We start from the raw sequence: 27,215 nt of genomic DNA on the forward strand, positions 1-27,215 counted from the left end.
AGCATCTGCAATCTGAAACTGCATTTTTATTTTTTAACAATGTGGCTGTATATTAAAGCATGGCCAGTGCTGCTAATTATCCCATGTATAATATATAATTGTATAATTATAATATAATAATTTAATAAGTGTACAATTATAATGTATAATGATACTATAGGCTGAAATTCTTATTTATTTTATAATACTTTTAATTTAATAATAAATATATTTACTGTACTGGCCTGAATATGCAAAAACAGGGACAAGTAGATTTATTTATTTTCTGCTTTCATTTTTTTGTCTAAACTAATGTTTAGATATCAGTGATTAAAAGTAATGGCAAACAGGACAATTTCCAGTTTCCGTGGAATTGCTCCTCCTTTGACTTGGTAATTGGCTAGACCCTGCTGATACACTGGTTAGTAATTATCCTTTAGAAACATGGCAGTGAGTGTTTTCAAAGGAGAACTGTCAGATTACAAGTGCACTGGCAGCACCCAGACAATTACCACTATGCTGGATACCCACCAAGCTGAACCAGCAGGCAGCAAAACCCTAAGAATCATCCCATGTACTACTGTCCTAATAAAACAATTATTTCAGACCACAGACTCTTTTGGAGTGTAGTGTAGGGGGGTAAAGGTTTTGCCAAACCTATTCCGGTATGTCCCCAGGAGGATTATGGGCAGCTAAAGGATTGGGAGGGCGAGTATGTCCCTTGGCAGTTCAGTACTTGGTCCACACTTGCTGAGGAGAAGTTGGTATGCTGAAGGGCCTGAGACAGAGTTAGGTTCCAGTAGAAGTGCCAGAAAATATTTGTAATAGGATCAGGGTGATTAGTAGAGCAGTCAGAGCCTATAGAGTTTCATTTGTTTTTAAGAACCACTGGCACCCAAGTTATTTGGAAGATCAGAATTGTGGTGGGATACACTGTGGTAAGGCCTTCCTTATGCATGTACCCTACTGGGAGTTGCTGGGTGTTGAGATCAGTTTGACCAGGTCTGAGGTACTCTATTTGGGATAATTGAGAATTTAGATATTCCCATGTCCAATAAACTATTAGCCACAATTCCATGAGTGAAAGAAAATAGATAAGTGTGTACCAGCAAATATGCAAGTAGAAAAGCAGCAATAACTTAACTTAAACACTAAAGTAATACAGCATACTAAGCCACACATACTGTTCTAAGGCAAAAACAAATGATTGTTATTTTGAGGATTGATTTCAATGCCCCCTCTTTTTTTTCATACTGACCTGGGGTCACTGCAACACCATTTCCATTTACCACAGGCCTCTCTTCTTCCTCTTCTTCTGGAGGCTCAATCCCTGTTTTCTCCATGTTGCTTACAGACTTATTGCGTTTACGTTTTCCCTCAACTCTTGGAATGCCACCAGGAAAAATATGGTCTGTTGCATTTAATAAAAGTGGAGCAGGTTCAGCAGGAGGCTTTGGAGTTCCGTAGTAATTTTCTGAGGATAAATATTGCATTCATAATTAATTTTCTGAAAAATAGAGGCAATGTGTGTTTCCTAGGGATGGCAAACTATATAGTACATTAGCAGAATACATCAGAAAAAGTTAATGATAAAAAATCAACCTTAATGTTCACAATAATCAACATGCATCCAAAAAACAAAACAAAGAATCAATAGTACAATATTAAATTCATTACAAAAAAAGGTGGTTTCTTTAAAAAAATCTAGTCTACTTTTCCACATCAGTCTCCACAGCGGTGCTACAACACTCTGTCTTTATAGATTGCCTTTGTAGATTGTAAGCTCTTTTGGGCAGGGCTCTCTTTACCTCTTGTATCGGTTATTGATTGCTTTATATGTTACTCTGTATGTCCAATGTATGAAACCCACTTATTGTACAGCGCTGCAGGATATGTTGGCGCTTTACAAATAAATGTTAATAATAATAATACGTAATACAAACTGCACCTGATATTCTGCTATTATACCTCATTGCTGTGAGTATTGAACCTGTATATATTTTGTCTTGGACAAATAAATCAAGTTCTAGTTATTTGCAAAGAACGACAGGCGTCCTAATTTCATTATTAATACTTTTGGCAGTGAAGAGCTGTGTTTACATAACACCTCTGTACATTATTCCCCTTTGTGAAGGCCCATCCTGTGTGTTAAGAGTCACTTGTGCCCATGCTCTGTACCATCTAGCTGGACACTAGTTCAATACTAGCCAAATTAGGGTTATATACTATATATATATATATATAAAATTGTAATGCAACTTGTGAGAACATATGATGCCAAGCCACCCACTGCTAAGTTCACTCAGGTTTCAATGAAAAACACATTTAGCTGGGTACGAGAGATCAAGTGGTGAATTTGAAGGCAATAACGGCTTGTCAGATGCACTTCTTCTGCTTAAGCTGAAGGCTTTGTAACAAAACCGTCTCTGGTGAGTTTGGAACCTATCCCAGGAAAGTACAACAGAAATATTATGGTTTTTTTTTCTTTTTCTGCAGAGTAAAATTGCCAATAGTAGGGATTACCACAATCAAAAGGAACAATATTTTCTTTTCACTCCTGCACTGTGCAGAGAGCTGCAGGGACAAACTAGCTGCCATCCAGTCAAGCACAGGTCTGGAAGCCCCCTGCCACTCAGTATTAAAATTTAATGTTAAAGGAATACATAAACCAATACCGACAGAGCTTTAGCTCTGCTTTGGAATGCTGTTAAAAGTTCCATTAGACTGGACTCAGTTTAAACTATAAACACAGTACAAAACATGATTTTTGTAACATGATTTTTTAAATTGTCATTTATATTACAATTGTTCAGTGATTCCTTTGTAAAAATAATTGCTGCTTGAATATGATATCTGTTTGTTATTGGCCATCTATTCTGTATACCTCTTTAAAGGAAAACTATACCCCCTGAATGAATACTTAACCAACAAATAGTTTATATTATGTTGTAACACATTAAAGAATATCCCCAAACTGGAATATATGTATCAGTAAATATTGCCCTTTTACATCCTTTCCCTTGATCCGACATTTAGTGATGGGCTCTGTGCTCCCTCAGAGATCACATGACCAGAAATAATGCAGCTCTAACTGTAACAGGAAGTAGTGGGAAGCAAAAGGCAGAACTCTGTCCATTCATTGGCTGATGTGACCTAGCATGTATGTGTGCTCTGGTTTGTTTGTGTGCACTGTGAATCCTATGATCCCAGGAGGTGGCCCTAAATTCTTAAAATGGCAATTTTCTATTTAGGATTAACCAATAGCACATACTACTAAAAAGTATATTTTTATGAAAATGGTTTATTTAGATCAGGGGTGGTTAAAACGTTGGTAACGGTCCACCAATTGATCCCTTGTGGATTTCTGGTGGACCGCGTCTAAGCCGGGAAATGCTTTAGTGTGGCGCGTTTATTGGCTAAGCATACGTACGCGGGGAGGAGCCTGGGCACCCCCGATTTAGATGAAGCAGGATTTGACATATAAGCAGGCTTATGCAATATGCTATTATACAGACCTACATTGTTTTCCTTTAAGAGACAGCATTTCCTTTGGTTGTTATAGCACGTATGTATGTATAATTTTATTTATAAAGCGCCACAAGAGTACGCAGCGCTGTATAATCTTACAATATACAGAATTACACACAGGGAGGACAAGTGTTATAATAAATACAATAAATAAATATAAATACACAGGGAATAAGTGCTATGTGGTAAGAGACACAGTAGGAAGGAGGTCCCTGCCCCGTAGAGCTTACAGACTAAGTGGTTGGGTAACATTAAGGCACAAATTGGAAGGTAAGAGTGCACTAGGTATGGGCATTTGGCCTTAAGCGCAGGACTTGGCAAAATAGTGTTTTAGTGCTCCAGAAGGTAGCATCTGAGGAGCGGAGGAGACCACAAGGAACATGCAGGGAGACCAGTGAAGAAATGTAGTGAGGAGCAGAGGAGTGAAGGGCTTTGAATGTCAGCAGAAGGATTTTGTAAGCTATCCTTTGCTTAACAGGCAGCCATGCCAGAGAGCTTATGTGAGGCTGAACAGGTTCCCTCTTAGGAGAGAGCAGGAGGATCCTGGCAGCAGAGATTAAGATTGATTGCAGGGGAGAGAGGTGGGAGTCTGGGAGGCAGGTTAGTAGGAGATTGCAGTAATCTAAGCGGGAAAGTATAAGGGCATGGATTAGTGTTTTAGCTGTTACTTGTGAAAGGAAGGGGCATATCTTGGCAATATTGCGGAGGAAAAAGTGGCATGTTTTGGCAGTGTTATTAATATGGTTAGAGAAGGAGAGTGACTGGTCAAAGATGACCCCAAGGCAGCGTGCAGAATTTACAGGGTTGATGGTCATGCCGTCAATAGTAATGGTGAAAAGAGGAGAAGGGCTAGGTTTGGGCGGGAAGACCATGAGCTCTGTTTTAGCTAGGTTAAGTTTGAGGTGGCGTTGGTTCATCCAGGAGGAGATAGCCAGAAGGCAGTTGGCAATCCGGGTTTGAACGTCAGAGGTTAGTGCAGGGATGTCATCTGCAAATAAGTGATATTTAATTTTAAATTTAAAAGAAGAAATGAGGTCTCCTAAAGAGAGAGTGTACAGGGAGAACAGCAAAGGACCAAGCACAGAGCCCTGAGGCACTCCCACACTAAGATGAACTGGGGTAGAGGGTTTGTTAGCAAGAGCAACAGAGAAGGAGCGGTTAGAGAGATAGGAACCAGGATGCAGCTTGATCCTGGATACCCAGAGAATAGAGAATTTGCATCAGGATAGAATGGTCGACAGTATCAAAAGCAGAGGAAAGGTCTAGGAGAATGAGAACTGAGTAGCGTCCCTTGGCCTTGGAAGTCGGGAGATCATTTGCCACTCTACATAAGGCCGTCTCTGTAGAGTGCAGGCCATAAACCATATTGCATAGGGTCCAGCAGATTGTGGGTGCAGAGGAAGTTAGTGATACGAGAAAAGACAAGACGTTCCAGGAGTTTAGAGGCTAGGGGTAGGAGAGAGACGGGACGGTAGTTAAATAGGCAAGACGGGTCCAGTGTAGCCTTTTTTTTACACATGCTTGTTTGAATAGCGAGGGCATAGGATCCAGTGAGCAGGTAGTAGGCTGAAAGGAACGGAGAAACTGAGAAACTTCAGACTCTGTTACGAGATTAAAGGAGCTGAATACGGAAAGAAGAGATTCTGGAAGGCTGAGATTACCGGTATGTGAAAGTTGGAAAAATTGTTTGCGAATAGAATCGACTTTGCTTTTAAAGAAGTCAGCAAAGTCCTGGGGTGTATGTTCAGATACGATTGATTCATTAGATAAAGGATGAAGTAGCAAAAATAATGTATGGAAAATAATTGCTGTGGGTTTGATTATTATTATTTATAAGTGTGTTATTGTATACTTGCTTGGCCTGGGATAGGGCAGTATTGAGACACACAAAATTTATAGTGGAGGAAATCTGCTTTTGCATGAGATTTCCTCCAAATCCGCTTAGCGGATCGTGCACAGGAGCGCAGAAATTGCATCTGAGAGTTAAGCCAGGGACGGGGATTGCGGGCGATACTGCGTTGCGGCTGAAGGCGGCATGGGTGTTTATTGTAGATGATAAAATAGAGTTGTAGGTATTTACCAGTAACTCAGGATCAGAGGAAGCACAGAAAGAGGAGAGGTTATATAGCATTCCATATAAGCGATTACCACTTAAGTCAATGGAGAATCAATTCAGAGTGTTTTGCCTCTCACCACCAGAGCTGAAGATTGCGTATATGTATGTATGTATAACTTTATTTGTATAGCGCTACTTGGGTGCACAGCACTGTACAATATTGCAATGCAGAAAAAGTACACACAGAGTATTGTAATTACTTTTAAATACAGAGATTAAGCACCAAATGTTAAAATATGCAGTAGGATGGAGGTCGCTGTTCTGTTGAGCTAATATAAGTGATGGTAAGACATGGCAATACACTGGTACCCCCAATAATAAAAGGTAGTAGTAAGCAATAGCAGCAAATAAGATGTTTGCATCTGTTATGACGTAATCCCACATGACAATGCCATGACAGTGCAGAATTGCAACATGAATTATACACACAGACAGCAGAGACCCATAAACTAACGGAGCGTGTCAGTAACCTTTTTAACTACAAAACTGCATGAGAAGAATAAATCGTACCTGTGAGATTAAAGTATTGCTAGAGTAAAAGTGTAATAATACTAGAAGACTGCTTCCGTTAAACAACTATAGTGACCTCCAAATCTCCCAGAGCCAATATTCATTTTCCTGAAGTTCTAAATTGCATTTAGTTTGGTACTGAAAAGATAACAGATTCTGATTACTGGCAATGGGGATTTTTCCTTTTCTAAAGTAAGACTTTAATAATTTGGTTTTGTCATTTCTTACTGTATAATGAAAAGAAATGGAAAGGAAAAGCGAAAGAGCAGAAGCCCCTCAATTTCACATGTTGCTGAAAATTGGCTCCAGCAGATTAATTTTTCGGTCTGGATAGACTGGTTATAATATACATGCATTACACTCCTGGTTATCATCAGTAACAGTCCAGCCACCTAACCCCTGAAATTCTTACTCCAAGTGAAGCACCAGAAAATCCTCAAAAACAGGCAGAGTAGTGAGCGCAGTTGGGGGCTTTGGCTGTGAGTGGAACAGGAAAAACCTTAGCTGAGTAATTTTTTATCAACCGTGGCTTTTATTAATGTCATGAATAATGACAACTGCAACCCACCCCCCTTTTTTAGATTGAGAATACACTGGCATGGAATAAAGAGCCCCTGCAAATTCTTTTTTTAATGGTGACAAATATGCTTTGCAATCATGTTATTTATGAAAAACTGTAATACTGTTTAACTACCAGTGAACCGATCAGTAATACAATGCTGTAATTATCAATTAGAAATCAAGTTGCTTAATTAATAGGTTTTACTTGTGTGACTCAACATGAAAGCAGTCACACTGTGTACTTTTCCAGTAAAATTTAAACAATTGATGGTATATTTAATTTTCAGTATCATCTGGAGAAATGGAGCAGCAGTGTACAATTTATCTGTTAAAATAAAAAAAAAAAAGTTTCATAGGAGTCTTTTATTATCTTATACATAGCTTTTGCTCATTAGAAGACTCTAAAGCCTCTATGCAGAGGGTATAGATTTCATCTAGCACCAGTACATCTAGCATGGAGTGATTCATTTAAAGGGATACTGTCATGATTTTTATGGAACAGGTATACTTTTTATTTCTAAATTAATTACACTGAAAGATGCAAAGAAATTTTGCATGTAGTGTGGTGAAATTGTTTTGACCATGCCCATTTTTGTGACCATAACCCCTAAATACCACTCCCATTTTACAAAATTTAGCAGGTTAAAGAACACATTTTTGGGGGTTTGCTAAAGTTGCTACAGTTTTTCTAAAAAAAAAGGTGAATCTGCCCTTTAAGCTGCAAGTCTCAGTTCCCCAAGAGACCTGTTTAGCTTATTAGTTAGTTTATTAGTTATTAGTATTTAAGTGTGTTGCCTGTTAACTTTTCTTGGCTTTCTGCCAAAACCCTACTTAATGAATTAAGTTTGAGAAACATTGTATCCTTTTTAAACGTAAAGTGCAGGAAATCAAAGAAAAATAAGGGACTTTTCAGTAAGAATACAGGACTGCGGACTGAGCTGAAAATCAGGACAGCTGGGAGGTATGGATTGCGTCTGAGTCTGAGCTTTGAGAAAGAGCCAGGACTACACATTATCACTCCATCTTGCAGCTTAGCAGTGTGACAGAAGTTTATCAGAGAACAGGCCACATGACTGTGGCACCCTGGAAAATAAAGAATATGCCTAGCCCTATGTGAAATTTCAAAATTAAATATAAAAACATCGGGTTGTGAAAAACAAATAAAGAGAAGTAATATTTATTGGCATGTTTTAATGTTTTATCTTTTTTTGATGTCTGTTTTGACTATTTGTTCAGGCTAGTTGCCAAAGACATTTTGCACACTTTAGGAAGAACTATTAAATACCTGTATAAATGCCTATAAGTTTTTCACACACGGAAAATTATTCAGAGTTACATATTTGTGTTTTGGCAAAAGTATGTGAATGTTCTCAGTTTATTTCAAGAGAAATTAGAGTTAATTGCTTCAATTTAATGATAATTAAGTGTGAATGAGGGCCCTGCCTTAATTAAAGAAAATAAATCCGAGTATTAACAACAACAACAAGTTTGTAGAAGAATGTCATGACTTGAGCAAACCAGATTTCTGAGGACCTTTGAAGAACAATTTTTGATGCCAACCAGGTGGTAAATGGTTACAAAAATATTTTTAAGAGTTTGGACTACCAGGCTACTGTCAGCCATATTGTGTACACATTAAGGCAATTCAACACTACTGTAGATCACACCAAAAGCACAGAATGTAAGGAGATCTCAAAACCCCACAGGGTAATGTCTAAGGAACTGGTGGATATGTTCATGAGTCCACCATCATAGGAACCATTATAGGAACACTGAGCAACAATAGTGTGCATGGCAGGGTTGCAAGCCACTGCTATCCTAAAACATTACTGCCTGTCTACAGTTAGGAATCACATAGATAAGTCAGAATGCTACTGGAAGAATGTGAGTGTGCCCACCAACATTCCTGATTTGAAGCTGTGTTGGGTTAACATTTCTTCAAGAAGATGTGTAGGACTGATCAACAGTTCCCCCAGTGTTTAGTTATAATTAATGACCAGCACTCCAATCTTATTTCATTTGACAAAAAATACATGAAGCACTTAGAACTTAATAAATAGTAAAAAAAAAAAACTAAAAAAAAAAAAAAACCAAAAACCTTAAAAGGGGAAACATTTTTTTTTTTAATTTTCACCATTTATTCAAGATTTTTCTCATACAGCACAAGGGTCATTGTATTTGATTGATATAGAGTGCATCATAGCTCTAATGCTTTAAATATTATTTTCTTTTTTTAAGGACAACATACGCTTCTTTAACAACATCTGTGGTTTTAAATACGTAAAGACATTTTCATAATTTTATAACATCATAATACAGAGAAAAACAAACAAGATTTTGAAAGCAAGATTCTCCAGTTTGAAATATGTGTTTTAGAAATTAAAAACCCATAGGTGTACAAAAAGGATTGTTAAAACATTTGTAACTAATACACATGCCTTAGTTTAGAAGCCAAAACTCATAATGCATTCCAAAATAGTTCTACATTTCCAAACCTATACATATAAAAGGAAGCACTGCATTAAACTTAAACACTGCAATATAACATTAATAATAATCATTTGCCAGCTTTTAGCAAAATATAAGTGGCTGTTTCTGAACGAATGCAAGCAAACTTGTATTTCTGTACACAGTTGCACTTGTAAGTTGCATCTAGCATTTTCAGACTGGGGGCTGCATCACTTCCGGAACATGCATTTAAAAAGGAAGTTGCATTAGATTTACTATATGCAAGTCTGGTGCACTGGTGCCAGGTTCAGGGTAGCAGTAGCTCCATTGCTCTCAAGCTTTAGTATGCACAGTTGGGCATTATTCATCAGAAGAAGCGGGGGAAAGTAAAGAAGCTACACAAGTAGCTTAATAAACGGTGTCAATTTTAAAGCACCTGCACTTGTGGGGGCATTCCAAAATGACCCATATAGTGTTTTGTTCTACATAAAAAGGTATATATAGACCACTGCTCTTGGGCACAAAGAAAAAATCATGCTAAAAAGTAAGCTCTTTTGATTATGGCCCACTTTACCTCTTGTATCTGTTATTGGTTGTATTTTTTAATGTACTCTGTATGCTTAGTGTATACACTAATTTATTGTTCAGCACCTTGGAATATGTTGTGCATTTGAGGCCTCAAATATGCTGCCACAGATTAGCATACATTTTAGTTTGGATTTGCTCACATTTTCTTGTAAGTACAATATACTGTACAAACACAATATTTCCTATTATGACAAAGATAAGCAAAATCCCCTAGTTCAGTAGTTAAAGGAAACAGTGGTCAGTTGTCAGAGTGCTGTGTGAAAAATTAAATATCATTTGTGTTTTCAACCACCAGCCTTATCTTGTCATTTGCATATTGTAGCCAAAATAGTACTAATTCATTGATGATTCACATTAAATTGCTTGGTATCTTGGAGGTACTGGAAGATCTGTCTGTGAAGGCAGAAATGCATCAGCATTGAAGCAGTAATGTGAACACAAATCAGATGTATGAATGAATGCATCTTCAGACAAAACTCCCAGCAGAATCTAACATTATAATGTACTTTATAAAGTAAAGTACATTTAGCATATAACAAAAAATATTATTTATTTTTCATGACAGGCTCTTTATTCTTTAACTTTCTCCCTTTCAGCTCTTCTAGTTTTTGCTTAGCTACGTTTTCTGTAATTATCAGCCTTTTCTTGTACTTGTGATAAAGGAATAATATACAAATCCACAATATCAGTATGATTTCAACTTATTAAAAGAGAACAATTCAGTTTTACAGAAAGCAATCACAAGGGCAACAACATGAAAAACAGTTAAGGGAAACATGGTAATTATTAGTGGTTGTCCGAATAAATCTGAGGAGTATTATAAACTGTAATTACAGCAATCAGGAAGAAAGTTCCTCCAAAAAGAAAAAAAAAACAATTATGAAAATCTTGAAATTAGAATTCTGTCCAGGGTTATCTTCTCACTTATTTTTAAGTCAGCATGTATGTTTTATCTCAGAATAGGTCACAAGTAATGTTTTTTTTTTAGCTCTGATAAAATCAAGGGCTATCAGTCATGTGACTACACTAACAGGAAAAAAATATTTGCCTCTGCCCAAAAAGACACCAATCAGCACATTTCTAAAAATCTAAAATGCAGTAGTGTATAATAATGCAGTGCACCTTTGCCATTGTTACAGTCACAGTTTAAAAGTGACCGAGAAAAGTGAATCATGTTTTTTGCTTTGTTTAAAATGGGAAACAGAACAGTTTTGACCCCTTCCATGCAACTGCAATTAAAGGCATTTAAAATTTTGTAATTACAAAAAATATTTTTTTAAACAACGTTTTATCTAATTATTTGTATAAAAAAATAAATTCTCTATTTACCCTCTGTGTATTTAATTAATACAAATGTATTAAAAATGAATAGCTGTCTCTCTTCAAGAGAACAATGTAACCCTTTAAATAAAACTCTAAGGAGTAATTATTATATTAATTGTTCTGCTGAAGCATAATGCATGCCTATATTGCAAAATACCTGTCATTAAGGCACCCAAACATACTAAATATGCACAAAAATAAATATGAAAAACAAATCAGTTATTTTTATAATTAAAAAATGAACAATGCAGCTTAGTCCAACAGCAGTAAATGATTTAAGTTACGGCAACACAGCTGTTCTTGCACTGCAACTTTGAATTGCACACGTTTAAGGCATGCTTGAAGGTGGCAGAATCTTTTGGCGCATACATAACTTTTCATTAGGGCATTATGTTTACACTGCACACTGGCGCAAACTAGAACATTTATAAACTTTCTTCCACTGCGGAAAGTGGTTGCTTAAGAGTTTCTGCATTTGCAAAAGCTATTAAATTCACTTCGAGGCAAATTTGTTCGCACAGAGGCATACATTTTCACATTGCGAATTTTTTTCCCTTTCCAACTTTTATTACATTTCTCCCTTTTGATGGTGATCTATCTCTATATCAAGCATTATTAGAAGGAGGTAATTTTAAAACAGGTTTACTTTATATGGAGTGCATACTCCATATTTGAAGGATTGTTATTGTTAAATGTATGATAAATTCACAATTTTCACTCTAAGACATAGGAGCCAATGTACATACAGAAATCCAAGAGAGAGGACAGTCAAAGATGCTAAATCCAGAATTAATCCCAGGGCATTTTGGTTCTGCCTGTCAAGTAACCCGATGACCCTTAGCAAAGTGTAGGGAAGCAGGGGCATGACAGAGCCGTAGGGGCTGTGAAGCCACTCCCAGTTGGTGGCTTTGGAAGTTGCAGGGACAAGCATCATTGGGGGTATAAATAGTGAGAGAGGATTTCCCGCTTCCCATTCCATTTTAGGCAGCACAGTAAATATCCCCACCCTCCCTACACAGGTGTTGGTACTGAAGTGTTGGTGGCGGGGTGGTGGAGTCCGGGAAGCAATGGTTAGTTGCATGGTTAATTGGGGCTGGCACGCCTGGCACCTCAGGAGTAAGGAAGCATATCAGGAAGTGAATTTTGTTGGGGAATAGGTGGTTCTGGGCTAGAACGGCATCTGGAGACTCTTGTTGCGTTGCACAGTTATTAGGTTGTTACGGTTGTTTAAGAGTTGTTTGTTATGCAAACATTTGTGTTACGTTAGACTGTGTTCATATTTATGATATGCTATTTGTTCTTTATGGTATGTTTTAAATTAAAACTTCAGTTGATAATAAATGTTCTGCGGCCATTTTCATCCCAAAACTGGTGTCTGTGTGTTTTTGGGGATGGGAAGTATAGGAGGGGTGGGGGTTTGGTTGGAGAGGGGCAGGGCAAGATCCAACGATGCTCCTGTCATGACACTGGCCATATTCCCAATCTCCCTAACCACATGCCCCTTCACCCAACTCCTCTCCAGAGGGTGCTCCCTGCTTGGCTGCTTCAGGGATTTCAGGTTATGTTTCTATGCATTTCAGGTAAAGGTAGTGCTGTAGACCAAAGTAATACAAACCGGATTCCAAAAAAGTTGGGACACTAAACAAATTGTGAATAAAAACTGAATGCAATGATGTGGAGGTGCCAACTTCTAATATTGTATTCAGAATAGAACATAAATCACGGAACAAAAGTTTAAACTGAGAAAATGTACCATTTTAAGGGAAAAATATGTTGATTCAGAATTACATGGTGTCAACAAATCCCAAAAAAGTTGGGACAAGTAGCAATAAGAGGCTGGAAAAAGTAAACTTGAGCATAACGAAGAGCTGGAAGACCAAATAACACTAATTAGGTCAATTGGCAACATGATTGTCTCTCAGAAGCCAAGATGGGTAGAGGATCACCAATTCCCACAATGTTGCGCAGAAAGATAGTGGAGCAATATCAGAAAGTTGTTACCCAGCGAAAAATTGCAAAGATTTTGCATCTATCATCATCAACTGTGCATAACATCATCCGAAGATTCAGAGAATCTGGAACAATCTCTGTGCGTAAGGGTCAAGGCCGTAAAACCATACTAGATGCCCGTGATCTCCGGGCCCTTAAACGACACTGCACCACAAACAGGAATGCTACTGTAAAGGAAATCACAGAATGGGCTCAGGAATACTTCCAGAAACCATTGTCAGTGAACACAATCCACCGTGCCATCCGCCGTTGCCAGCTGAAACTCTACAGTGCAAAGAAGCAAGATCCACAAGCTCAGGCGTTTTCACTGGGCCAGGGATCATTTAAAATGGAGTGTGGCAAAATGGAAGACTGTTCTGTGGTCAGACGAGTCACAATTCAAAGTTCTTTTTGGAAATCTGGGATGCCATGTCATCCGGACCAAAGAGGACAAAGAAAACCCAAGTTGTTATTAACGCTCAGTTCAGAAGCCTGCATCTCTGATGGTATGGGGTTGCATGAGTGTGTGTGGCATGGGCAGCTTGCATGTCTGGAAAGGCAGCATCAATGCAGAAAAATATATTCAGGTTCTAGAACAACATATGCTCCCATCCAGACGTCATCTCTTTCAGGGAAGACCCTGCATTTTTCAACAAGATAATGCCAGACCACATTCTGCATCAATCACAACATCATGGCTGCGTAGGAGAAGGATCCGGGTACTGAAATGGCCAGTCTGCAGTCCAGATCTTTCACCTATAGAGAACATTTGGCGCATCATAAAGAGGAAGGTGCGACAAAGAAGGCCCAAGATGATTGAACAGTTAGAGGCCTGTATTAGACAAGAATGGGAGAGCATTCCTATTCCTAAACTTGAGAAACTGGTCTCCTCGGTCCCCAGACGTCTGTTGAGTGTTGTAAGAAGAAGGGGAGATGCCACACAGTGGTGAAAATGGTCTTGTTCCAACTTTTTTGGGATTTGTTGACACCATGAAATTCTGAATCAACATATTTTTCCCTTAAAATGGTACATTTTCTCAGTTTAAACTTTTGTTCCGTGATTTATGTTCTATTCTGAATAAAATATTAGAAGTTGGCACCTCCAAATCATTGCGTTCAGTTTTTATTCACAATTTGTTTAGTGTCCCAACTTTTTTGGAATCCGGGTTGTACAATTAAAAACCAAACAAACAAACAAACAAAGGTATCTTAGGAAGAGCTGAAGAGGGATAGCAAATGTACTGTCAGAACCAGCTGACTGCACCATTCGTTTATATGGCTATGGAGAAACTCCACAGCAGCCTTTTAGAGCTCTCCTTAGCTCTATCTGAGAATCAAAGCCTTATTGCAATATTACATAGTAGAAAACATATGTACATATTTGAAAGGTATAGTAAAAACCACGAACCCTTACAATGTTTAGGATAGAATAATTTTAGCAGTGGATTGACCATAAAAGTTGTTGTTCTTTGAATCCTATTAAGTGCCATGTTCCTGCCTTTAGTTTTACGTTTCTGTCAGATATTGAGCTACTGAGATACTTTGCACCCTGGCCATTACTTGACCTCTGCAATCTGACAGTAGTGAATTGTGTGCTAGGTAGTTTCATAGATCCTTAATACTTCTCCCCTTATCCAGATGCTATTCAATTACATTATAATTCACCAAGCCAGGCTGATAGTGACACAGATGTCCCATACATCTCGACATAATGAAATCCGTTTCCTTGGCAACCATAACCACACCATGGCTCTTAGAGCTTCCTGTCACACACGCACCACTGCAAAGCAGCAGAAAGAAGCATAGTGTTTATCAGATCTAAATTCAGTGTTGCCTTTTATTCAATTTTTCATGGCATTTTGCTTAAGGGCGAAAAATACATTACTGGCTTCTAGTAGAATTTCAATTTAGAGGTACATAACAATTTGCAATAATTTGTACTCTTGCCTTTAATATTTAAATGATAAAAATTGATTTTTTACCTGCATTTGTGTCATTTTCCAGTTATTTCTAATAGAAATGCCTGCTGTTGGCTAACATTATAATGTTCATTAAAGAGAATGTTTTTTTTCCTTGCAGTAAATATATAGTATATTCTGACACTGCTACACAAATCTGAATGCCTTTACAAGACAAGGGTGGAAATGCTCATTTCATAAATATTTACTCATTTATTATGAACAACCTTTACAACAAAAATACAGACACTGTACAATTGCAAGTTAGTATTATATATGTAGTACAGTACACATGTATTTCTTGTTTATTCCACTTCAGTTATTATAATTAACAAGATGAAACAAAATTTTCCTTTAATTTCAAAATGCCACATGCGTTTATGTAATTATCAAATGTCACACTGGTGGAACACATTGTGATAGTTGTGAGACACTGTGATGCCCATGAGATGGATAATAAGATTCTTATAAGCTAGAGTTTAACTCAAATGCTCAGTTCAGATTAAGGCCACCATACAATGCTCCCTCTTTTGTGCGCACATTTTAAACTTGTTTGTGCATTTTTAAAAACTGTGTGCTCTGGTCAAATTAGATACAACATTTTAGTGGTTTTACACACAATATTCTTTGCACACACCACAATTTGTTGTGTGTGCTGGCCTCAAAATGTGTGTGTATGCATACCTTAGAGGGAACATTGCCACCATATGGTGGTATTTTTGTCAAACTGAAGTGCTGGTGATAGGCCATGCTTTGTTGATCTGAATATGTGACGCCAACAACATCTATAATTGTACAATTTCAAATATTATTATGGATGGAATTATTAAAATGTTATCAGTATTTTAACATATATACTTAATATATATTTTAACAGTCTTCAAGCAGATTCCTCAGTACTGAATTATTGTTTTTTGTTTGTTGCACTTTAATTGTTTAGTGTTTTGCCCAGCAGCTCTCCAGTTTGGAATTATAGCAAATATCAGATTGCTGAATTCCAATCTACCTAATTTGAATAAGAAAATGCACAATGAATAGGATAAGTCTTGAATAAAAAGAAAAATGTTGAGTAATAACGATAAAATTGTAGTTACAATAGTTACAAACACCAATACATTTTTGCCTCCAGGGTCAGTAACCCCCCCCTTCCCTTAAAAGCTGGAAACAGGCAGAAGATGGCAGCAAGTAATTAAAAAAACTATGACAAAGAAAATGAAGCCCGACATACCAATAGTTAACTTAGAGGTAAACTGCCCCTTAAACTAGCAACAACATGTATGGGCCGATAAAACTCCTAAAAACTGAAGGGCTTAATGCCCAAGAACACATATTAGTTTCTATACACTACCAAGTTCATGGTTAATGTCCCAGAATGCACAGAAGCATACATACGCTGCTAAATTCATATCACATGCTTTCAGTTCACATAGCAGAATAAAAGCAATTCCAGTTTAGCATTAATGCTCCAGAACACATAGCAATATTAATGCAGTGCTAGCTTCATATCGAATGCCTCAGAAGATAAAGCAACAATAATGGTGTGCAATTTTTACATTTAATGCTTCCAGAACGCATAATAGTATCACTGCATCATTCTCTTTGTTTCTCTTCTCTACCTCAGATCATTTCATCTATCCATATACTGTATTTTACACAGTCCACTTGTTCTTTTCAGTTCTCCAAAATCCTAAACTCTGCTAAGGTGTTCCACTTCCTGCTCTTCATTTATTTTTATTTAATATCCCCACTCATTTCCATGTTATCTTATGTTCTATCTACCATTATCTTACATGCTACTCTTTAATACATGTCTTATCTTATTTTTCTAATCCACTTTTTTCCATAACCAACAATTTTTATTCATTCTTCTCCTTGCCTTCTTTTGTCCACTTCACCACTAGACAAGGATTTGGCGTTATGTATAATAACAGAAATAGAATTGAAATGCTTCAAATGCAAAACCCTTCAGCAATAAACTTGACCCACTGGGACTGCGGCATAAAGAGGAAAATTTCCTGCAGTCTGCATACTGGTGATCCTACTTACATTGCACTAAGATTGCCAGAGCAGAATAGCCTGTCTTAAAATAAAAAATTGAAGGTACTTGATGCTTTTTTATAATACAATCAGTGAAGCCATCCTATTTTATGCTGCCTGTGTGTGCCATAGTCTGCCTGCCCTTAGCTGCCTGTGTGTGTGCCATACTCTGCCTGCCCTATTCTGCCTGTGTGTGACATACTCTACCTGCCCTATGCTGCCTAGTCAGGCAGTACATACAATGACACAAATGCTGGCACTGTACTGAGGTGTGAACCGGTGAACAATGTGGGTGCCTGAGGTGTGAACAATGCAATGAGTGAAAAATGCAGAGATTAAAAGGTATGAACAGTACAGGGGATTACATGTTTAAACAATACAGCCTGAATCTGAGGTGTAAACCATGCAGGGGGTCACTTGATCTCAGTACTGATACCATTTGAATCTTACACAAAAGGTAAGCCATCAAAGCAGCCAGACAGGTGGGGGGGGGGGCACACAGAGGGGGATCGTGGGCCGCCAGTTGGACAACACTGCTCTAAATCCATTCTAGCTGGTGTTGCCTGTTTTTACAGCCAAATAGGGGCTACATTATCATTAATTATTCTGTCTTCATTACAATTGTTTGCTTTTATAGTATCTATTATTTCTGTCTTCCTTATACAGACTTTTGAACTAAAATCTCAAGATCATTAATTAACTGTGGTATGTACAAACTATACATATAAGACAGAGTTTATTTTAAAAATACCATAAAAAACAAAAACTTTGAAAACTTGGATGAAGGGCAGATTAGTAAAATTGCCCAACTTTCCCATACAGGTATGGGATCTGTTATATAAAAACCCATTATTCAGAAAGTTCTGGAATTTTACCAACTATACCAGTTTCTACATGTGGCAATACCAGGGCCTCCAAGCTCTGATACTTTGCAGCTTTTACATAGCGAATGGCAGTGTAAAACCACTGCCATCAGGGCCACTTTTAACACCAGATTAAAAATACACTAAGGAAAGGGACAGGAGGCCAATGAAAATCCATTGGTTTATACCTATCACAAGCTTGAGTGCTGCTTCATTATATTGTTTCTATATTCTTTGTTTTGTTATTTGATGTTTGTTTAAATTACTATGTTTGGACAAAATATGTGTTTATTTGTTGTCAGGCGAGGTATACATTTTTTTCGTAACAATTTTAGCAGAATGGTGTCTCAACCAGACAGAAGTTCTAAATATTTAAATATGAGCTTTACAACAAACTTTTTTTTGCCATTCATTTATTTGTCTTTTAGCACTTACAAATCTTAGCAATTTCAAATTTTACCTGCCAAACACAAATTCTGCAACTTCCCAAAAGTTATACAGGATCATAAAAGGTTAGTATTTAGTAGTGTTGGAAAAATGTGATTTATTCACATTCTGAAAACATCATAGAAACTTTGGTGCTTGTATAGGGTAATATAATCAAAATCTTGCCCAAACCATGCAATGGTCAATTCTATAATATGACTAGGTAGCCAACCCTTACATTTTTGTAGGTTTATTTTTATACTTGCAATTTTGCAACTGAGATTTGATATTTTGTACCATCCAGTCTTCCTTCTAATTTAATATGCCAAAAACAGCCTCATGCTTATTTGTAAGTATGGTGTTTTCGAGGTAAGTTGCACATATCACTTTGAACAGAAAGCTCTATATTGGCCTCATTTACTGTAGCTACAAAACCTTTTCCCATTGTCCAACACGTTACCCTTCCTCCTCTACTATTGAGAGGGCCCAGCTGAGAATGGGAGTCCAGTGTAACCAAAGTTCTACCCCAATAACTTAAATACTATATTCTGGGCCAAGACAGGGTTAATTATACTGTAGTTGTGTTTCTTCATTAATCCCATAAGACTAAATGTTTCCAGAATGGAAATAAAGGGACCTCTATGGGGGGAATTCACAAAAACGGAGATTGCATATTTTTGGGAGTGAAAAGGGTTACAAGAGGTGTACATACAATCTGCATATTCAGAAACCAAAATGAGCAACTGCATATTCAGAAACCAAAATGTGCAACAAAATCCGCAACTTTTTTTTATGTGATTACAACTTTTTTTGACGCAACTGTAAATTTTCTGTGGCAAAATTTTGTGCCATTTCGCTAAAGTATTCATCGAAGGTGGAATGCAGAATCTCGCTGCAAATCTATGCCTGGTCAAAAAAACACCTTTGTGAATTTTTTGTTAAAACAACATTTTTCCCCTGACATTTTTAAAATGGAGTTAAGCTCTGCATTGTTCCCCAGCCTCCATTTGCCCCATGGCAATATAAAATAGATGACAAAATAGATTAGCCTCCCTGGCAAATTTTTAGTTTTAGTGGTAGTACACAGCCGCTCCCCCAACATAGTACTGACGCTTGTCACAACTTAGCTGTGCCCCCATAGTATGTCCAAAATTACAGAGCTGCTTAACACCCCCTTTAGCAGTGTCTTCTCTTCCTAGCATCCATTTTGTTCAGCAAGCAGTATATGCACACTACAGGACAAACTGTGAAACTAGGCTACTAAATATGTTCCTAGTTGAGATCTATAATGGGAATGGAAGTCACATGGCCAAAGATTGTTGTGTAGGTCGGCAGTCCTGGGTTTGTAATAGGCCACAGTGGTGCAAGTGTAACTGATATGGTTGCGAATAAGGTGGGAAATCTAAAAAAAATCTATTTCCCCTTTTATTTTGTTTAAATATCACCACTTTTGTAAAATTTTCCTCTATGTGTTTTAGTTAAGAGGAGCAGGAGCACTAAGGACATATAAATTATACACAATATACTTTCATATGTTTTGCTGTTGCAATTCTAAAGGTGTTTAGCATTTGTGTACACAGTGGTAACAATCAGTTGTTACATAGTGGACATTTAAAGTAATTAAAATGCCATAAAATCTGGCAATGAAATGAAAATTTGTTTGTATGAGAAGCACAAGTTGAGGCATAACCATAAGTTTGGATTCCACCTTGGACTGGCAAACTTTTCTATTATTTGAGTTCAGAGTTGTATAGCTTTCTGCTTTGATTAAATAACAGTAATTATTTACTTTAAATGGGACCTGTCATCCTAAGAAATAATTCCTAATACTTTCTTATCATGTTGGTCCAGCAAAACTTTACTATAATGTAGATTATTTAATTCTTGTTTCCTTAAAAGAAAACCATTCACCCAGAAAGAATGCTTAACCAACAGATTCAGTTCAGTTTATATCATATTAAGTGACCTATGAAGGAATCTTAAAAAACTGTAATATATATCAGTAAATATTGCCTTTTTACATCTTTTCCCTTGAGCCACCATTTAGTGATGGGCTGTGTGCTCCCTCAGAGATCACATGACAGGAAGTGTGAAAGTAAAGGACAGAACCATTCATTGATTGATCCGACATAAAATGTATGTGTGCCCTTGGCTTGTTTGTGTGCACTGTAAATAATATGATCTCAGGGGGCAGGCCTTAGTACATAACAAGGCAATGTTCTATTTAGGAGTACCCAATGGGGCACACTAAAAAGGTATGTTTTTTTAGATGAAGCAGGGATTGGTATATGGGCTGTTTTATGCAATATATTTTTATAGTTTTTGTAGTTTTCCTTTTAAGTCTGGGAATTCACAATCCCAGCAAACAGGCATCGTTATTAAAATAAGATTTGCATCATGATCCCAAAATCTTGTTTCTGTTCCAGAATGGGGGACCTAAAGCCCAGGCATAGGCTACACAATTATAGGGAGAGCAGGGAAGGTGAATATGAGAGAGCTGTGACATCTAGGAAGTGCAGAATGGATTAAAAAATGAATTTGGGTTTTATGTTTACTGTAGAAAGGACCTTTATTATACAGATTTGCGTGTCTGGGTGACAGGTCTTCAATATAAGTAAAAGTCCTGCAGTAGCCTCCAGTGTTATCTGTAGGTACTCCTCAACAGGTTACAGCCCCAGTGCTGGCTGTACAAAATTTCCAAATTCAGATATTAATGACCCAGAGAGTACACATTTTCTCAGTAGATTTGTGTAATTTTGAGAGCAATGTGCTGTGATGTCTCAATAAAATTACACAAATCCACTCAGAAAATGTGTACTCTCTGGGTGACAGGTCCCCATTAATAAATAAAAATGTTTAAAGTTTGCCAAGAATTACTTTTCTGTATATTAAACAAAAAAGTGCAATTATGCTGTGTTTAAAAATCCAGGGCTTATTATATTCTAAGAATCACATCATTTAAAGGCAGAACTGTTAAAGCCAATTAACGGCCGATGGTCTTCAAAGATCTTACAAAAAAATTATCTTGGGATCCAAAAGATATGGTATTTGCATCACAGCAGATACTGCAAGTTCCATAGACCTGCATTTAAATGTATTTGAAAACATTTATTCAAATCAGACAGTGTGAATTTCTGATGTATTCTAAACCATCATCATATTGTAGATATGACAAGGTATTCATGACATTTCTATGTATTTAATAAAGAGTCACTGATAAATTGAATGTAACTAACAGAGATAATAACTGAACAGAGCAGTGAAATTGCTAATGTCCCATGAAGAGAAAAGACGGGAGAGCTCAGCAGTAAGCTCAGTGATGAAAGAGTAAGAAATATCTGCAAGGTTCCAGAAAGAGATTAAGAGTTGGCATTGACGGTTTATCTAAATCTTTTGTACTATAGCTAATGAACAATGACCTAGTGCTTTATCTCAACTCCAGTACTTTATAGCTAGCTTTTCAGCCATTTATTAAATGAATTTGGAAAAAAAATGACTAGAGCTCATATCTAAAACAAAACCTGTATCAGATTTAAAGGGTCTTAAGTGGCACCATGGTTTCTTCTGCAAGTTAAGGTAATATGCTAAATGATGACTTTTTATTTTAGGTAACCTACTATAAATTTTCTTTTGGACCTGGTAACTAATAATACCAAATTCATCTTTAGCAATTGCATGGGTAAGCATTTAGGAAATAGTGATCATAACATGGTCTCATTTGAGAAAATGTTGCACAGACAACTCTATATGGCAATAACAAGCACTAAATTTTAGATGTGCAAACTTCCAGTATAATGGCATCTCTGAAAAACTGGGAAGGCTTTTCACAGGATAAACACAGAAGAAAAAAATGAGATGTCTTCAAAATGTTTCTGAATAAATATGTCAGTATTTTCCCCTTGTAAGCAAGAAAAGAAATTGCAAAGTTTATAACATTGTTTATGATATTGCAAACCTTTATGGTTTGATAAAAGTGTTGGTGTCGAGATTGGAAAGAAAAAACATACATTAAGGTCATGCAAGTTTGCTGGACTGCTGAAACTTTAATCAGGTACAAGGTGGCTTGAATGAAGTATGCAAAAAAGCTCAAGTACGGATGGAAATGGGCACTGCAGCAAGAAAAGAAAGGAATCCAAAATTATTTCTTAAATATGTAAATAGTAAAAAAATTAAGCAAGAAGGGGTGGGACCCTTATTATCACGGGGGGGGGGGGGGGGCAGGTGGTGTATGAGAAATGGGAAAACACAGAAATTCAGAATTGTTATTTTTTATCTATCTACGCAACTGAGGAACCAGCTAATGAAGGCTTCTTTTTTAACAGACCCAATTCTAATAATATAACTACTAGTGCATGGGTCACTCAGGAGGAAATTCCAAACAGACTAGAATGGTTTAAAGATTAAACAAAGGTCCAGGACTGAGTGGTGTTCATCCCAGGGTACTAAACAAGCTTAGCTATGTGATTGCCAAACCACTTTACCTAATCTTTCAGGATTCTCTAATGTTTTGTAGGGTGCTGAGAGATTGGCGAATTGCCAACATAGGGCCACTTTTCACAAAGGGATTCCCGTTCTCAGCCTGAAAACTAAAGGCTTGTTGACATCAGTGGTAAAAAATGAAGTATGACCTTGACTTACTGGACAATTAAACACTTTTCATTTTCCAAAAATTGTTTGGCCATTGTCAAATAAATGAATATGTGCGAGGAACATTTGGCAAATCTTGTGCTCCTCCACACTGTATTCCATAAGTGTTCCTTGTCAAATTCTAAGAACCAGGTACCACAGGAATGTTCCCAGGGTATCCGAATCTCTGGCTTTGCTTCTTTGATTTTTCTCTAGGCTGCAACCTATATAAAACACCAGATGCCTTTGGGCTTGAGCAATCATAAGGGATTTTAATTATTCCCCAAATTACAGATTACCTAGTTTAAACACTATTAGCACTTATTGGGACAGTATATATACAGTACCTTTTTAAACACAAGCTCAATAAATAGGGCCTGTGTATTTACTGTATTTGCTTTATCTTTTCTACAGATATTATGCTTGGGATTCAAACTGCAATCTGGTTGCATTAGCAATCAGGCAGACGTTTGGAGGTCAGAAGGAAAATAGATGGTAAAGGGCCTAAATGCAAAGATAAGCAAAAAAAATAGAAATAGGAAAAAATCTGAAGCCTCACAGTCATTATGCTTTTGGGTTGCCAGGGTCAGCATTTTCAGCTAAAACCTTGAAAGGAGCAGAGCAGCTAGGCTAATTATTTAAAAATGATAAATGAAAACTGAAAATGAATGAAAAAGTTACATACAATAGCTCCATCTATAACATACTAAAAATTCATTAAATTGTGAACTTCCACGTTTAAAATCACACAGTGCAGAGTGTTTAGGAAAGCCGGCCACCAACCTTTTCCCTTTTGTTTAGAACTCCTGGTAACTGGATGCTTTCTAGATGCTGAGTAAGATATTTGGCAGTTTACCAAATATCTAAAATACTTCTATATTGTGGTATTTATAGCGAGAAAATGAAAGTGAACTAGGAGACAGGAACACTAACTGAAATTTAGAACTTGAAGGCCAGTTGGAATACTTTTTGACTAGGGTATGTATCTAAAAAATCTTATTTGGCCCTGATTAACTCTATGCAAATTGAATTTTAGCATACATATTATAGGGAGTTTTCTTTATGTAAACTAATGTTGGAAACAATATTAGGTTGCCAAAGACAAATGGTGCATCTCTGCCTTCATTCTCCTGGGCTTATCCTTTAAATTTTTATGAACAATTGAACCAGGTTTAACATTTCCTTCTGTCATTCTGCACTCTCTGGGTATCATCCAAGCAGTGTGTTTTTTTACTTCACTCAGTGCAGGCTAAATATATATTTTCGGTGAGACACATACTTTGTTTTAACCTTTCAACTGTATGCAGCCACCACTATACTTGCTCTTGGAAGCCCAGCCATTGGTCTTGTAGGATAAGCAATTACAGATGAAGTGCAGTGGTAATTAAAACACTTGTGGACTCCCTGTGTGCTACTTTAGAAGCTCTCCAGGTTATACTAGATCTGCAAATAACCTTAAAAAAGGTCTAAAAAATGTGCCATAGCAAGGTATCTGTAGTAAATTACAAAGGTAATTGACAATGTGTTTAGCTGCATAAAAAAAAAGAAAAAAGAAAAGAAAAAATGGGTTGGACAGATTATAAAATTTTTTATTTACTCTGCAGAATTGCAACAGGGATGTCTCAGTTTACAGTCGACTGGCTTTCCTTTGCCTGCCCACCTTTTACCCTGGAAGCTGTAGCTTTAGCCCCACTCAAACAACTAATGGATAAGAGCATAATGGTAACTAAAATAACTCTACTACACTGGGTCTACTAGTTTTTACTGTATCTGTTCAATTGAAGTCACTGAAAAGAGCGTGGCAATAAACATTATGGCTTATAATAACAAGCCAATATTTTGTACCTGTACAACATAGCAGATTTTCCACTCCAGTTAGGTTCTACAGCATATACACAAAAATGCATCACAGCTAACATCCTTTTATCGTATTTGCACCATGTCAGAAAAACATAATGAAAACTGAACCATTCAGTTGCTATATTATTTATCAAGAATTTATAATTTTCTCACCTACTTAGCACTTAACACAAAATCTTACAATTCCTAACACTCTAACAAGCAATCCAAGAGCCAACAACAAATACAGAATGCATTATTATGTAATTCTTCTAAGAGGCACTCAAATCTACAGTCATGCCTCAGTATGATCTAATGGGCTAATAACATTTCAGTTACATTTAGAATGGTGACTACGCCATTGTAATGAGTTTGTGGTAGGTAATGGGGGTTATTATAAATCATAAATCAAATGTGCTTCTCTCTTTCAGGAGAAAATGCCTTAGAATAAAAAGACACAACATTATTTTTTGTCTTCTGAAGTATCAGAAGTGAATTTTTAGGAATGGTGCATAAAGCTCCATGTAAACGTCTATAGGTATCAGAATTTCAAGGATTATCAAGCACATAATAACCAACCTGAACTCAAATTTAGAAGCATAAAATTACAATTTCATATACTACACAATATGGAAAAAGAAAATATTTAATGTTGTCCTTGCCTGTTGCTTAGTACAAAGGAAGAAAGAAACAAAAAGCAGAAGAATCCAAGAGACAACCTGCCTTAAGGTATTAAGGACAAAAAGAAACACAGACTTATACATACCTAGTTACTTATATAGTTCTGTAAAAGCCAGAATATCTACCTTCATAAGTTCCACTTTCCAAGAGAGCTCCACTTTTCTCTAATTCCATAAAAGCTTCCACAGTGATAAAGTTGTAGTCCACTCCAGGCACCTCCCCTTCTTTAGGCTGTCTGGTGGTACCTAAAAGTAAATGAAATATTGTGTTAACAATGGCAATTATATATTCACTTAGTTAAATAACTAAATCATAGCTTGATTGTACAAAAACAAGTTACAGGAAAAGAAGATCCCACAGTATATTACAAAATTAACCACATTATCACAAATTTATTTTCTGGTCCAGTAGGGATCGCTTTAAAAAAACCCAAGATTTTGCACTAAATTCATCTGTTATTATACATAAAAGTATTTACACTCCACAGTATAGTATTGCAGGTGCTTTCCTTATACAACATGTCCTTTTGATACTATGCCCGCCACCTTTTTTCTGACATTCTCTCCTGTCCTGGTACTAAACCTTTCTTTAGTCTCGATTTTAATTCTGTTTAGGTATTTTCCCTTTCCAACTGCTGTCCTGGCTAACATTCCCCTCTACATGTATTGATAAAAAATATTTTGGTCTTTGCCCACCTCACCTCTTCCAGACACTCCTTGCATTACACTGAAACTGCCTGTAAGTCATTACTGCTTGTTAAAGGGACAGTAAGCACCCATTTTCAACATGAGCTCAGTGATAAACATACTTTTTGCCTATTGATTTAATTAAAAAATCTCTATTGTCCCTGTATGGATAAGTAGATAGGTAGAATGTAATTTAAACATAATTCCTATTTATTGTTGTTTTTATTTTTTAGAAAATTTGTTTTTAGGTGTATACTGCCCCTTTAATGCTCTTGGATCTGCCTGAATCCTTTGCTACCATAAATCAATCTTTCCTTTAAAAATGCTCAGCTATTTTGGTCTCGAGGACATTGCCTTCTCTCAGGAATTGTCTTTGTAGACTAATCAAAGGTTATGCATTGCAACAACCTCTAAATCTTATATCCAGTTGCCTAACTCTCATCTTCCTTGCCAATACAGATAAATATTTTACTTCATTTACACAGTGTACTTAATATAAAATAAAATCACTTCTATGTGAAAGTGCAAGTCTTCAACCAAAAACTCATCTCACACCAGCCAGTTAGTTGCGTGTGCCTCACATTCAGTTCTATTCTGTATTATCATCATCATCATCATCCTTTATTTATATAGGACTAGCATTTTCATTTTTTTCAGTAAAATCTCTTGATTTGCATGGTTTAAGGCTAATGCCACACTTAGCGCACCATATGCTCCTACCTCATTCGGGGCAGGCACAGTTAGGAGCATATGGTGCATATGCAAAAAATGAACATGTTGGTCCTATATAAATAAAGGATGATGATGATAATAGAAGTAATGTTTTAAAGTTAGCACAAATGAGTTACTGGCAACAGATTTAAGCATGTGGGTGAGCAGCACAAAACCCAAATGCAAAAGAGACTGAGTGCTGTATATGTATATGTATGTATATACAGTGGATATAAAAAGTATACACACCCCTGATAAAATGTCAGGTTCCTGTGGTGTACAAAAATAAGACAAAGATAAACCATTTCAGAACTTTTTCCACCTTTAATGTGACCTATAAACTGTA

At 36.8% G+C, this 27,215-nt stretch overlaps 1 protein-coding gene across 7 annotated transcripts in view; it reads right to left on the minus strand.

Annotated features, from left to right (window-relative positions):
- magi2 (membrane associated guanylate kinase, WW and PDZ domain containing 2) overlaps positions 1-27,215 on the minus strand; it is a 451,931-nt gene that overhangs the window by 153,714 nt on the left and 271,002 nt on the right. For all 7 annotated transcript variants that reach the window (XM_031897513.1, XM_031897512.1, XM_031897514.1 and 4 more), the window contains 2 exons: positions 25,598-25,717; positions 1,238-1,453 (listed from right to left, as the gene is read on the minus strand). In XM_031897513.1, the coding sequence (XP_031753373.1) occupies positions 1,238-1,453; positions 25,598-25,717 (336 nt within the window). The remainder of the gene's footprint in view (positions 1-1,237; positions 1,454-25,597; positions 25,718-27,215) is intronic.

The sequence above is a fragment of the Xenopus tropicalis genome, chromosome 3, assembly GCF_000004195.4.
Source record: "Xenopus tropicalis strain Nigerian chromosome 3, UCB_Xtro_10.0, whole genome shotgun sequence".
In the NCBI taxonomy this organism is placed as follows: domain Eukaryota; kingdom Metazoa; phylum Chordata; class Amphibia; order Anura; family Pipidae; genus Xenopus; species Xenopus tropicalis.